The sequence below is a fragment of the Portunus trituberculatus genome, chromosome 9 (genome assembly GCF_017591435.1).
Source record: "Portunus trituberculatus isolate SZX2019 chromosome 9, ASM1759143v1, whole genome shotgun sequence".
Lineage (NCBI taxonomy): Eukaryota > Metazoa > Arthropoda > Malacostraca > Decapoda > Portunidae > Portunus > Portunus trituberculatus.
In genome coordinates, this window is record NC_059263.1 from 3,180,001 (window position 1) to 3,195,589 (window position 15,589).

At 43.1% G+C, this 15,589-nt stretch overlaps 1 protein-coding gene across 1 annotated transcript in view; it reads left to right on the top strand.

Moving 5' to 3' along the window:
* The window catches only part of LOC123501585 (bicaudal D-related protein homolog), a 59,123-nt gene extending 44,277 nt beyond the window's left edge, over positions 1-14,846 (top strand). The window contains 13 exon segments of the mRNA XM_045250512.1: positions 91-194; positions 1,140-1,251; positions 3,585-3,701; positions 4,787-4,933; positions 5,456-5,603; positions 7,175-7,287; positions 8,858-8,869; positions 10,464-10,595; positions 11,068-11,134; positions 11,137-11,267; positions 11,572-11,706; positions 12,327-12,479; positions 13,084-14,846. Of these exon segments, the coding sequence (XP_045106447.1) occupies positions 91-194; positions 1,140-1,251; positions 3,585-3,701; positions 4,787-4,933; positions 5,456-5,603; positions 7,175-7,287; positions 8,858-8,869; positions 10,464-10,595; positions 11,068-11,134; positions 11,137-11,267; positions 11,572-11,706; positions 12,327-12,479; positions 13,084-13,260 (1,548 nt within the window). The 3' untranslated portion in view covers positions 13,261-14,846.
* Positions 14,847-15,589: the final 743 nt, after the last annotated feature.

Consider the following 15,589-nt stretch of genomic DNA (forward strand, 5'->3'; position numbering starts at 1 on the left):
TCTATCTATGTACCAATTAATTCTCTCCAACACTCCTCCACTCCCAGCCACTGCAATGCTAACTCTCCCCTTTGTGTGTCCCTCCGTCAGGTGCTGGAGCAGGAGAAACACGGACTCAGGAGGAAATTGGCGTCTGCAGAGAGTGAATTTGATGTGAAGGTGCAAGAAATCAACATTGACCTCCAACATGCCAAGTACGTGTGTGTGTGTGTGTGTGTGTGTGTGTGTGTGTGTGTGTGTGTGTGTGTTTTATAATTTTCGTCTTAATTAAAATCGATTCAAGAAATGTTATACGCAAGTTAATTTTGAGTGAAAGCTTTAGGAGAGAAAGTGAGAAAGTGAGATAGAAATGATACAAAAGAAAGAAAGTAAGGATGGAAAGATAAACTGAAAGACATTTGTGTGTAATTTGGTAGTAGTAGTAGTAGTAGTAGTAGTAGTAGTAGTAATAGTAGTAGAAATAGTAGTAGTAGCAGTGTGTGTGTGTGTGTGTGTGTGTGTGCTTACCTGTATAACGGTATCTTAATTAATGGACACAGGTGGATAGCGTTTTGCCTCCCCGCAGGAAGTAGTGAACAGGTACAGGTGTGGAGGAGGAGGAGGAGGAGGAGGAGGAGGAGGAGGAGGACGAGGAGTTGGAGGAGGTGGTGGTGGTGGTGGTGGTAAATATATGCATTTTAAAGAGACAGGGAGGGAGAGAAGGGAGTGGTAGTGGATGAGAAGGAGGAAGAGAAGGAAGAGAAGGAGGAGGAAATAAAAACAAAAGTGTTGCAAGAGAATGAACGAAAAAGAGAAGGAAGAGGAAAAGAGGAGGTTATGTAGAGCAGCAAGAGGAGGAGGAGGAAGAGAAGAAGAAGAAGAAGAAGGAGGGAGAAAGGCACAAGAAAAAAGGAGAACGGGAAGGGATATAGAGAAGAAGGAAAAATAGAAGAAGAAGGAGGAGGAGGAGGAGGAGGAGGAGGAGGAGGAGAAGGAGGAGGAAAGGAGGAGAGATAGAAAGAAAGAAAGAAAAAAAGAAAGAAAAGAAAACAAACAAAACGAGGAAGACTTGAATCACGATTAACCAGTTTTCTCTCTCTCTCTCTCTCTCTCTCTCTCTCTCTCTCTCTCTCTCTCTCTCTCTCTCTCTCTCTCTGCAGGAGTGAGCTACAGGACCAGAGGGACTCTCTTCGCCAGACGGATCGAGAGAAAAGCATCCTTATTGACCAACTCACGGAACAGAACCAGCGACTCACCACGCAACTCAAGGATGTAAGAGAGAGAGAGAGAGAGAGAGAGAGAGAGAGATAGTCGTTTTTTTTTTTGTTGTTAGTAAATAGTTTATAGGCCACACTTGTACATTATATTTGAGAAACGGAAAAGGAGAAAAAATGCATCGCACACACACACACACACACACACACACACACACACACACACACACACACACACACACACACACACACACACACACACACACTGATATGCAACAAATATTTACGTAAGAAGATTTTGAAAGACGGAAAAAAAAGAAAAAAACTGCATGACACACACACACACACACACACACACACACACACACACACACACACACACACACACACACACACACACAGAAAAACTTAGGTGCTTCTTCATTCTCATATATGCAGTGCCCTGATCTATTTCTGCACACTCCACAAGACACTGCAAGGTATCAGTAGTGAGTTCTGTGTTGACTTCAGCACAGCGACACACACACACAGCAGTAGTAGTAGTAGCGTCATCTTGTCGGAGCCTCAAACTCAGCGCGGCGCCTTGTCTGTCACACTTTTTAACGGGCTCAAGTGGAAGTTACCGTGGTTTTCAATGGTGTTTTTACGTTTTCCGTGTAAGTAGCTCAGATGTGTAAATAAATAAGTTCCCTGTGTTGTGTTCGTCGCCCTCCTCCTGCAGATAGTGAAGGGACCAGAACTCAATACTGAAGGAGGATCTATGAAGCGATGTAAAGCGGAAGAGTTTGGCAAGGAATACTGATGAAATTTGTACGATTCATCTCTGTGGCGTCTTGTTTTAGTAATACAGCTACAGCAGGACTCGATACCCAAGCCTCATCAGCAACTACTATCGTTTCTAAGACATGTAAAGCTTAGTACCACCGTTTCTAATAGTGAAGTCTAGTACCATCGTTTACAATGCATATGAACTCTATTACCACCGTCTCTGATGCATATAAAGTCCAGTACTATTGTTTCTAATGCATATAAAGCCTAGTTTGTCCATGTCATAGATCCACAGTCACTAGAATCATAAAAGCACCGTTCAAGTTATATAAAGATCCTTCACTTCGCCTGTTTACCAAGAGCACCTTCCGTTCAGCGCCATCTATCCGAGAAATATTGCATTGCTGTTTTGATCTCGCTCTGGTTCGAATCTGAAGTGACTCGGACCTTTTTATTTTGGTTAGTAGCTGGCGGGACGTGAAGGAAGGAAGGGTGCTGAGGCTCATTCCTGCTGTGTTGATGTGTGGACTGCTGGATTAGTGTTTGTTGGGTGTGTATGGTGCTGTGACGCCTAGACATTTTTTTTTTTTTTTTTTTTTTATTTCTATCACGTGGGCTTTTTCACGGGAATTTCTGGGCTAAAGGGGATACGTTTTGTGGTAACTCCTATCTCAAAGCCCACCCGCTAGGAAACCATTGCCCCGAGTGAGGAAGCCCAACCTAGACTCGAACCGTGGATAGGATTTGAACCCGTGCGCTTGGATACCCCTCGGACCCCAAAGCACGCATGGTTCCACTGCACCACGGCGGCCTTACTCCAATCGTGCAAGTTGTAAAGGTCCACGTATAAATTAGATATACAAATACTATTACACATTACACTAGACCGTCTCTATAATTGATTTTTTTTTTCTCTCTCTCTCTCTCATTAACGCCCGTACTTCAGAAACGCTTTGCTCTCTCACCGCGACAATTTTCCAAGGCCACAGAGACAACTAGCGGGGTTTTTTAGACAGTTTCTGCTTATAATAAACCAGAAATTTTGCGCCAATCTATCACCAGAACCATAAAAATACTCTTAAAAACACGAGTATCTTCAACTGGAGCCTTTGGAAAGCAGTGATGGGAGAGAGCGAAGCGTTTCAGAATATTGATCTAAAAAACACGAAACTCTTTAGATTCAGAAGCGGCGTCTCTTAAAACACAGTAAACTCTTTCTTCTCAAATTTACGGAAACTTGTCTATGGAAAGTTTTGAATACAACACGACACGACTCAAATGCTAGGCTAATCTGAGGAAGTGGCTGTAATGTCTTTGAAGATCGTGCAATCCAGGGAACGAACAGCAGTCAGTTAGACAGCTGAAACTAGTAATAGGATTCAGTAACAACTCAGTTCATGTCAAATTAACTACTGTATGACCTGAACCTTATGTAAATGTTCTCTTTTCTTCCCTTCCCTGCCCTTCACTTGCCCTGCCTTGCCTTACCCTGCCCTACCCTTTCCTTTCCTTTTCTCTCCTCTCCTTTCCCTTCTCTTTCCCTCTCTTCCCTTCTTTACCCTTTCCTTCCCTTCCCTTCCCTTTCCTTCCCTTCCCTTCCTTACCATCCTTCACCCTACCCAGTCCTCCAAACACGAGCAGCAGCTGGAGCAACAACTACAGCTGCTACGGGACCAGTTCAACCTGCGCAAATCTAATATGAGTGAGCAAGTGTCCACGCTGGAGATTCTAAGCGAGGAGGTGAGTGATTATTTTTCTTTTTTTTTTTTTTTATCTAAGAGGGAGAAATCAAGTCGAAGGGCAACAAAAATGATTAAATAAAGGGCCCACTTACATGCCAGTCCCCGAGCAGTTTTTTTTTTTTTTTTTTTTTTTTTTTTTTTAGGGAGTGAGGGAAGGAGAGTTCAGCCAAAAAGAATGAAGGGTTAAATGTCTCGAAACTTGGAGTGTGTTGGTGAGTGGTGAGATGGTGAGTGGTGATGGAGTGGTTTGACTGACCCAGCTAGGAAAAGGTAAAGGAATGGGAGTAGGAAATTGAGTGACGCTTATAGATCGTAGACGAGTTATGAAGAGTGAGTCAGCGAGGTGGCGAGTGGCTTGATTACTGAGCTAGGAAAAGGAGAAGGAATGAGAGGATGAAGGGTGAATCAGCGGGTAGAGTGTTGAGTGATGTTTGTAGACTGAGAAGTAGTAGACGAGTTATGTAGAGTGAGCTTAATTCTTCCCCACGAGCTTTCCTTACCTGACCCATACAAAAACGGTCTATTCTTTAACCCTTTCAATACTAGGTCATATTTTTACCTTGATTTTTGGTTGTGATTAGACGATTTTATTGACATTAGGAAGGGTCTATGGAGGTCCGAAGATAAATGGCCTATTTTAATCTCAACATAGGTTTCTGAAGCTGTATAAAATCACCAAAACAGTAACCAGAATAATGAACACGTCCTGGTACTGAAGAGACTAAACACTCCGTAATAACAACAACAAAAACCTGACCACTAACTCACCACTTAACCCCTTCAGTACCATGACACATTTCCATATTCATTCTGGTTACTATTTGATGATTTTATACAGCTTCAGAAATTTATGTGGGGGATTAAAATAGTGAAGACTGTGACCATTAGCGCTCTGACCTCCATAGACCCTTTCTAATGTCAATAAAATGGTCTAATCACACACAAAGCTCACAGTAAAAATGCGTCCCAGTACTGAAGGGGCTAACCTGATAAGCAAGTCTTTACAATACACACACATAACACCCTCCTAACCTAACCTAACCCAACCTAACCCTGTACCTTCACCTTCTGCGCCTCCCTCAGATCACGCTGCTGTCAGAGAAGAAGATGGAGCTGGAGCGGCGAATCGACAGCTTGCTAAATGAACGAGAGGGTCTGAGCTCCCACCTGGATGAGTCTTCGGACAGAATCATGATGCTGGAGAAACAGTCGCGGGAGCAGGAGGCCATGGTGGGTGCCCAGGGACAAGGGGAGGGGAGGGGGACAGTGGGTGTTACTTTAATGGGGCTATGGGTTTTTAAAGTTGCCATGGGGAGTGATGGGTGTGGGTGTTATTTTTTAAAGGGGTTATGGGTTTTTAAAAGTTGCTATGGGGAGTGATGGGTCAATGGTAGGATCTATATGGAGTTTGAATGGGTGTGGATAGTTCTAGTTGTTGTTGTTGTTGTTTTCAAAATTTTAATGTGAGTGGGTGTTTCTTCACATAGATTTCTAAGTAACAACAGGACAAATTATCTTTAGAACTCGGCTAATTGTCTCTGTGGCCTTTGAAAGTGGTCGCCTTGAGAGAGAGAGGGAAGTGTTTCTCAATATTTTGGCTAATTTTGGCTAACGCTTTTTTTTTTTTTTTAGTGAACCAGCACCCAAGTGGACCCTTTTTTAATATATATAGTTTTTCGCTCTTGGCTGGCCCTGTCTCCTACATAAAAAAAAAATAAATAGATAAATAAATACGACGATATGTCCCTACAGCTGCGTAACAGTCAGAAGGACCTGGATGACCTGCGCCACACTAACCTGTCCCTCACTGACCGTCTGGAGGCAATCAGTCGCAACTCCTCCTCGCCATCCATGGGCCACACCTCACTCATGAACGAGATCGACATGAGTGACCAGGAGGGTGAGTACTGGTGCAGGCTGGGACGTGAATGAGGGTGTGAGTCAGGAGAGGTGGAGGTGAAGAGTGCCGCTGTTTCAAAGGTGTTGACGTGTAAGAATAGATGAGTTAGTGAGTAAAGGAAGATGAGTAAGATGAGGAAGAGCCAGTGAGTCAGTTCAGGGAGATGGAGATGAAAGATGATGGTGTTTTAAAGGTGTTGCTGTGTTCCAGGATGCAGGAATAAAGAAATAAAGGAAGGCAAGAGAGAGTGAGATATTTTGGACATAAGAGGAGAGATGAAAAGAACCAGTGAGTCAGGAGAGGTGGAGACGCTGTGTTGAAGGTGATGATGTGCTGCTGGGTGTAAGAATAGATGGGTTTGTGAGCAGAGGAAGGTAAGAGAGGCAATTGTTGAGATATTTAAGACATGTGAAGAGGAGAAAGGAGGAACTAGTGGATCAGGAGAGGATATAAGAAAGTGAATATCTTAGAGTTTCAAATCCTATGTCTTAAAGGGTTGGATGTGATACAGTAGAGTTCTGAAAGGTATTAGTAACCAGCATTGCGTATCTGAGGAGGACAAGGCGGTGGTGGTGGTGGTGTCAGGCTGTGGTGGGTGTTGAGTCGTGGTGTGAGTGTATGTATGTCTGTCAATATGTGATGTGGTGATGTAATAATGGTGGACAGAGTAGCCAGTCTTTTGTTTCTTTATACTTCAGGGTGGGAAAGTTGACCTGCGCGTTTTGTCGTGGAGTAAAGAGGGAAGATTTAGAGATTTGTCTTGCGCTGTTTGGTGGTCTGTCTTGCGCCTTGTGGTGACTCAAGTTGGCAGTTCTGGGTGTTTGTGTTGTGGTGATGTGTTCAGTGTGGTGATGATGGTAATGATGTTGATATTGATGGTGATGATGTTGATGTTGGTGTCTTGTTTGGTATGTGGAATGTACAGTATATAGAAATGTGCAGTGTTGTGAATGCTTTGTTGGTTAACCTGTTCAGTACCACAACCCAACCCAGTCCATTCCAGCTATCCCTCTCCCTATCCCCTCTCTCTTCCTCTCCACTAATCATTCCTCACCCACTCCATCTCCACTCGATCATTCCTTTCTTACTAACCCACTCATTCCACAACAAACCACCCCTTCTCCACCCACCACCCCACAAACTATTCTTTATCTTCACTCATTCACCCCAAAACAATTCCTCCCCTTTTCACCACCTCACCTATCATTCGTTATCTCCCCATTCTCCACTTAATCACCCCGAAATCACCCCTCTCCACTCCCCACCCACCAACCATCTTCTACCACCCCTTCCTCCACTTTATCACCCCAAACCATCCCCCTCCACCTCTCACCACCCCACCTACTATTCTTTATCTCCCCCTATCCACACTTATTCACCCCCAAATCACCCCTCTCCACTCCCCACCTCACCAACCATTCTCTATTCCTTTCTCCACCTCATCACCCCCAAACACCCCTCCCTCACCCCACCAACTGCTCTTTGTCCCTCCTACTCTCACTTTATTCACCCCAAATCATCCCATCCCATCACTCACCCCTCTCCGTTCCTTTCCCCTTACCCCCGCGCAGCATCCCGGCCACACTCCCACCCCAGCCTGCCTGAAGACCTGCTGGAACTGGACGAGATAGAGTGTGATGATCCTGTCCTTCTGCCCTCCTCTGACGGCGAGACACTCAAGACGGTGAGAGGAAGACACACGATCTTAAACACTTCCCCGCTGCACCTTCACTGTTTTCAAAGAGTTCGGGTTAAAATGACACGGATTTTTAGCTCCTTCAGTACTGGGACGTATTTTTTTTTTACCTTTTAAATTTTTGTACGATTAGAGAGTTTTGATTTACTTTTGGAGGGGTCTATGGAGGTCAGAAGACTAATGGCCACTGTCTTCACTATTTTAATCCCCCTACATAAATTTCTGAGGCTGTATAGAATCACCAAATTGTAAGCAGAATGAATATGAAAATGCGTCATACTACTGAAGGGGTTAGGGGTGTTTCTGCGATTTTAGTGACATGTTAACAAGGTTTCTGCATTACCAACGGGACAAATTACCTTTAGAACTCGGCAAATTGTCTCTATGGCCCTTAGAAATAGTCGCCATGAGAGAGGGAATCATTTCTGAATAAGGCACAAAGACCCATCCATCACACTGATCCCAAACACACACACGCGATTGAATTCAGAAACGCTTTGCTCTCTCGCCATGACTGTTTTCAAAGGCCACAAAGATGTTTGACTGTCCGTGTGTCTCAAGCGGTGTTTTGTCCTGTCAATGATTCTGAAGTGTTGTTAATGTGTCACTAGAGCCGTGTACAGTATCAATTTGCTTAAAAAAACGTGGAACTTCATTTTATTGGAGCCTTTTGAAAGTAGTAGTGGTAATGTGCAGTGTTTGAGAATACGGTTCACACACACACACACACACACACACGAACTTGTAGACAATGGTATATTCATAAGGGGGTTCTTAATGTGGACATATAAGCACATACTAGTCTTTTGAGATGAATTTGTGCACCTACTAGTTTAATAATATGTGTATAGCCAATAGTTTATACACATAGTAAAGATTTTCTGGTTCACACACACACACACACACACACACACACACGAAACTGCGCAGTAAATTTATGCGTACACTCAAGGGAAGGTTTCTAGTTACATGTATATCTGTCTCTATACTCACATACACACATACACACATACACGCACTCCTCTTTGCACCATTAATGTATAGAAGTTGTAGTCCATTGCATGTGTCAATTAAGCTTTCTGTGTTTGCTTGTCTATGTGTGTGTGTGTGTGTGTGAGCTTCGATGTTGCTTTATGCCCCTCCCACCATTCTCTCTCTCTCTCTCTCTCTCTCTCTCTCTCTCTCTCTCTCTTTCGTCTGAACATAATTTCCTTCATAAAAGAATTCTGTTCCATATATTTTAGCTTTTTTTCTTCTATTATTTTTCTTTATGGGTTGAATTTTTTTCCTTTCTTTGTGTGTTTTTTTGTTTGCTTGATCATGTCCTTTCTCTGTGTGTGTGTGTGTGTGTGTGTGTGTGTGTGTGTGTGTGTGTGTGTCAGCAGCACATACTAACACTGGGCCTCATGCTTAGAAATTCTCCTTAGTCAGACAGTACGTACGTGTGTGTGTGTGTGTGTGTGTGTGTGTGTGTGTGTGTGTGTGTGTGTTTGTGCCAGCATGTCTCTAAATGTTTTGTATGATGTCTAATTATTTCCATTTCTGTTTTTCTTTTAAGGGCCGCATCTCAGTAAGTGACCACCACCACCCACCACCACCACCACCACCTGCTGTAGTAGCCGAGTAGTTGCACAGGAGCACACTACACTTAAGACTAGTACTAGAGTCACTTAACACTTCACCATTACTATATAGACTCATTTATAACACTTACTCATTATCATTTTTCTCAAGCGTCATTTGGTACTAAGAAGCCCTCCATAAGTCCTTTTCATGTGAGCGTACTGTATAAATCCTTCTCATATGGGTTTGCTATATAAATCCTTTTTCATGTGGGCGTATTGTATAAATCATTTTCATATGGGTTTGCTGTATAAATCCTTCTTATTTGGGTTTGCTGTATAAATCCTTCTTATGTGTGCGTGCTGTGTAAATCCTCATAGTGGCGTGCTGTGTTGGTGTTTTCAGTGAGACACAGCAGCTTTGGAGGATCAGATACCTCACTGATCACAAGCTTATCCTTTTCAGTACCTTGACGCGTTTCCATATTCATTCCGCTTACTATTTCGTGATTTGATACAGCTTCAGAAACTCATGTGGGGGATTAGAATAGTGAACACTGTGGCCATTAATCTTCTGACCTCCATAGACCCTTGCTGATGTCAATAAAATGGTCTAATCGTACATAAAACTCAAGATAAAAATGTGTCCCAGTACTGAAGAGGTTAAAATAGTGAAGACTGTGGCTATTAATCTTCTGACCTCCATAAACCCTTCCTAATGTCAATAAAATGATCTAATCGTATACAAATCTAAAGATGAAAATATATCCCAGTACTGAAGGAGTTAATATGTTGCCTGCCAAGTAAACCCACAGTAACATTTCTCAAGTTCCCATAAGAAGAAGGATAAAACAAGACAGTAATTAAAAAAGAAACTCATATTACTAGTACTTACACACACACACACTGACTAACTAACTTTCAACATTCCACTGGTTACCTTAGGCTTGCTTCCGTGTGTAGTGGCTTGGCTCCTTCTTGACTCAAATGGTGACTCTAATGGTCTGGTTATCCTTACTGTTATTTCACCCATTACTCACGCATATTTGTACTAGTGACACTCTCTCTCTCTCTCTCTCTCTCTCTCTCTCTCTCTCTCTCTCTCTCTCTCTCTCTCTCTCTCTCTCTCTCTCTCTCTCTCTCTGTTCCTCCTCTTTCTTCTTGTTCTTCCTCTTTCCTTCCAGCTTTTTTCTCTTTCCTTCCTTCTATTCCTCCTCCTTTCCTGTTCTTTATTCCTCCTCCTGCTGCTTCTCGTCTTCTTTCCTGCTTCTTATCTCCCTTCCTCCTCTCCCTACTATTCCTCCTCGTCTCGTTTACTGCTCCTTATTCCTCCTTCTTCTACTTCTTCTTCTCTTCCTCCTCCTACTTATCTCACTTTCTCCTTCTCCTGCTTCTTATCTCCCTTTCGCTTTCTCCCATTTCTTCTCCTCCTTCCTTCCTTCTTCTTCTTCTTATCTTCCTTCCTACTGCTCTTAATCTTCCTTCCTCCTCCTACTTGTCTTCCTTCTTCCTTATAGTTATCTTCCTTCCTTCCTTCCTTCCTTCCTTCCTTCCTCCTCCTCCTCCTGCTCCTCCTGCTAATCCGACCGTCTTTCCCCACAGCTGCGCCAGGAGGTGGTGGACGCGGTGGGGCAACTGCGGGTGATGACTGAGCAACTGAGACACAGGCGGCGCAACTCACTCACCTCACTCTCCACAAACTCCTCCGACGAACTCACTCCCGATAAACTCAAGGTCAGAGAGAGAGAGAGAGAGAGAGAGAGAGAGAGTTGGTGGTCCTCTTATATATTTACTAGTTCATAATCTTTACCACTTGACTGAATAATCTCAATATATTTTACATGTATTCTTTTTAAGCTTGTGTGTTTACGTACAGTACATGAACATTCTGGCCTTTTATTTATCCCCTCTCCTTCCCATCCCCCGTTTTACGAATGTGCAATTTTGTTTCCTCATGAACTGAATGACAGGAAAAAAAGTTCTGTACTTCTAAAACATAAAAATTAATTGCTATAATGAACTCAAATTTCAAAAACACTTCCTTCATTCTAACTTAGATATTAGTAACACACACCACACACACACATACCACACAACACACACCACACAACACACAACACACATCACACACCACACACACACACACACACACCACACAACACACACCACACAAACCACGAAGCTGTAACTGTGTGGCGTTCTGCAGGGCGGGGTGCTGTCGTCGGCGGTGAAGGAGGTGCAGGGACTTGTCCGGGACCTGCTGCGTCGGGAGGCCCAGGGCAATGTGGCTCCTGTGGTCGGGGCGAGGACAGACTCCAGCTGGAGCAGGAAGTTCACCGAGCACTGGAGGCCGTGGACAAGCTGAACATTGAGCTGAACGACACTAAGGACAAACTGAAGGGGAAGGTGAGGTGCTGGGGGGTTCTATTGTGCTTATTTTCGTGTCTAGTGAGTTTTTATCGTCTAGTGTTGATTGTTGAGTTGTTCATTGATTTCTTTTAACCTTCTTTGTATTCATCTACCTGTATTTCCTTTCAGTGTCAAACTTTTCACTATTCCTACCTTTCTCTGTACATCAATCTAACTCTTTAATCAACCCCCACACAACCATTAGTCGACCTCTCTCTCTACAGCAACCCAATCTAACTCTAATAAACTTCTCTCACCACCACCACTACCTCTCACCACTCACCAGCTCACTCTTTGTCAGACTGACGAGGCGGCAGAGCTTGGCAACCAGGTAACACTGATGGAGACGCAGCTGAAGGCCGTGGAGGAGCAGAGGGACACCTTCAAGCAGGACCTGGAGAGCACACACTTAGCTAAGGACGAGCTCATGAAGAAGGTGTGTGTGTGGGGGAAGAGAAGGAAGTGTAAGAGAGGAGGATAGAAAAAAATGGAGGAAGGATGAGGGAAGAGGGATGGAAGTAGAAGAGGGACAGAGAAGAGAAGAGGATGGTAGAAAGATAAAATGTAAGAGGAGGGAAGAGGAGAGAGATGGAATTAAAAGAGGGACAGAGAAGAGAAGAGGATGGTAGAAAGATAAAAGGAAAAGGAGGGAAGAGGAGAGAGATGGAGGTCGGAGAGGAGAGAAAAGAAAAAAGATAAAAGGAAGAGTAAGGAAGAGGAGAGAGAGAGATGGAAGAAGGAAAGGAGAGATAGAAAAATAGAGAAGAAAAGAGGAGGATAGACAGATAAAAGAAGTAATAGGGAAAAGGAGAAGGATGGACGTAGGAAAGGAGAGATAGAAAGATAGAGAAGAAAAGAGAATGATAGAGAGATAAAAGGAGTAGGGAAGAGGAGAGAGATGGAAGTAGGGGATGAGAGGAGAGATAGATAATGACTAAAGTAGAGATAGAAAGATAAAGAAAAGAAAAAGATAGAAAGATAACAGGAGAACTAGAGAAGAGCCTTGGTGATTATTGCACTGGTGTCCTTGTGTCCTAACCCCGTGTCTTGGTGCAGGCGTGGGACATGAGGGACAACGCCGTGGCCCGCAAGAACGCCTGCGAGATTGAGCTGGCCAGGACGAGAATTGATGTGATGCAGGTCAACTCTCAGCTGATGGAGGCAATTCAGCAGAAGGTGGAACTGTCGCAGCAGCTGGAGCAGTGGCAGGTGAGAGAGAGAGAGAGAGAGAGAGAAATCAACACCCTTTTTACAGTTCTCTCTTTTCTATTGAGTGTTTGTTCCCTTTGTACTACTGAACACCCCTTCAGTACCATGACGGGTTTCCATATTCATTCTGCTTACTACTCGGTGATTTTATACAGCTTCCAAAGCTCATGTGGGGGATTAAATAGTGAAGACTGTGGCCATTAATCTTCTGACCTCCATACACCCTTTCGTAATGTCAATAAAATGGTCTCATCATACACAAATCTCAAAATCAGAAATGTGTCCCAGTAATGAAGGGTTGAAATAATGAAAACTATGGCCATTAATCTTCTGACCTCCATAGACCCTTGCTAATGTCGATAAAGTAGTCTAATCGTACACAAATCTCAAGATGAAAAAGTGTCTTTGTACTGAAGGGATTAGAATAGTGGAGACTCTGGCCATTAATCCTCAGAGCTCCATGGACCCTTCCTAATATCAATAAAATGGTCTCATCGTACACAAATCTCAAGATCAAAAATGTGTCCCAGTACTGAAGGGGTTAGTCACAGTTAGCCAATCCACGCCTTGAAAAACTCACTCACACACGTTCTCCTCTTCCCAGGTGGACATGCAACAGCTCCTCGACGAACAGATGAGGAGGAAACTGAGTAAGCTAGAGATGGGCAGCTCCTCCAGGCGCCACCATAACCCCAGCGATTCAGACTCCTCCTCCAGCGGGAAAGTGTCACCCAGAAAGAACTCCAGGTTATTCTCTATTCTTACCACTCTCAAGCGGTAACCTTCTGCCAGCTGTTCCTTAACCCCCACAATGTCCTGTTTCTTCATCTCAGCACTGTCCCGTCCCTGTCATATGATCCTTAACTCCTACACTGTCCCATTACTTAATTTCTACACTGTCTCGTCCCTGCCAGCTGTTCCTCAACCCCCTACACTGTCCCGTTCCTTCACTCTGAGCTCTTCATCTTTGTATCCTTGTTTAGTGGTATGACTTTTCCTTTTCCTTTCCCCTCCACTGTTCCATTCCTTCACCTCAACACTGTCCCGTCCCTGCCACATGGTCTTTAATCCATACATTTTTCCACACCCATCACTGTCACGCTCCTTCACTCTTAGCTCTTGATCTTTGTGTCCTGTTCCTTCATCTCATCACTGCCCTATTCCTTCACTCTTGTCTAGCTCTTCATTTTTGTATCTCTGTTTGCTGGTGTGATTTTTCCTTCTCCTTCCCTCCACTGTCTCGTTCCTTCACTTCTGAGCTCTTCATCTTTCTCACTTCTACAAATCTCACTCCTGTCTTATTTTTACTTACTTTACTACTTAAACTTCTATTAAATTCACTTCTGTCTCACTTTATTACTTACTTTACGACTTAAACTTCCATAAACTTCACTCCTATGTCTTTCTTTTACTCATTTTACTACTTAACACTTCACAACAACCCCTCTCACAACTCCTCCTCTCCCAGTACCTTTACAATCAGTCACAATCACTCTCGTACTCTCACTCCAACAGTTCACCCTTCCTCCCTCCCTCCCTGTCTGTCTGTCTGTCCCACTGGCCCCCCTGGTGAGAGAATCCGCAACAAGGCTTTATCAGAACCAGGCTTTAATAAATGAGTCTGTCCTGGAGGATTAGTCTCTGTCATGTTGTTATTATTATTATTATTATTATTATTATTATTATTATTATTATTATTATTATTATTGGTGTTATTTTTCGTCATCCTCGCCACCCTCAGAACCCAAAGCCTTAGTTTATAGTTTACTGATTAAGAGAGAGATTTAAACCCCTTTTTTATACATATATATATATAGTAATACGTTGTGTGTCTAAGTATATACATATTTTCTTTCTATGTCTGCCTTACGAATGAGAATTTCTACCTAGTTTTAAGGTCTTTGCATAAGGTATACATTATTCTGGTAGTGAAGGAGATAGTGGTGGTGTGTGTGTGTGTGTGTGTGTGTGTGTGTGTGTGTGTGTGTGTGTGTGTGTGTGTGTGTGTGTGTGTGTGTTTAACTATACTTAGCTGTGATATACTTGCTACTATCTGTCTGTCCGTCTGTCTGTCTGTCTGTCTGTCTGTCCAGCCTCATCAGTTATACCTCTCTGGATACAATGATGTTTTCCTCACGTTTATAAGATTTCAACACATTTATCCCTTTCTTTTGCCTAACTCTTTCGAACCTGCAAGGGGACTGGCTATTAAGTGGGCCTTTTATTTTTTTATTTTTTCTCCTTGGCCAGCTTTCCCCTCTTACATAAAAAGAAAGAAAGAAAATACCTCGGCATGACGTCCCTAGCTTGGTGTGGTGGGAGTATTGACATGCAAGCACCAGTCGTTTGCAGTTAGCCTAGCCACACTATAAACCCGTCACGTGGCCTTGCTGTGGCTGTGGTGGTGGTGAAAGAAGCCACAGATCACACACTCCAGCTATCAAGGTTTGCTGTGGTGACGAGAATATCAAATAGAAATGTACTAAGTGATTTTGGCTCCATATTCTGAACCGTATCCCGCTCTCACCGCGACCATTTTCAAAGACTAAAAAGTTATAAATCCGAGTTCTGAAGAGTATTTGCCCTGTTGATAATACAGAAAATTTGTTAACATGTCACTAGAATCACAGAAATATCCTTAAAAACTCTTGTCACTTCAACTAGAGCCTTTTGAGTATTTTTAAAGAGTATTTGTCCTGTTGATAATGCAGAAAAATTGTTAACATGTCACTAGAATCACAGAAATATCCTTAAAAACTCTTGTCACTTCAACTAGAGCTCTTTGAAATTGTGAAGGTGGTGTTGCGTGGAAGTGTTTCATTATATGGGCCTCTCGTCATGTCAGTGTGTGTCACCTGGAGTGCTTTATGACAGAATTCATTAGGTGGTGTTATGAGATAGTAGTCATTGTTTGTGTTGGAATTCACTCGCATTCATTGTGCCTTCAAGCAGAATAAAACACTACTTTCTCTTTTACTCTCTAGATATAATAGTTACGATAATTTTCGTTATTCTATGCCTTAAAAAAAATGTTAGCTAATTTTCCCAAGATGCATCGCTTAGAAAATAACTCACTGTACTATTAATCTATTTTACTACCACCAGTGTTT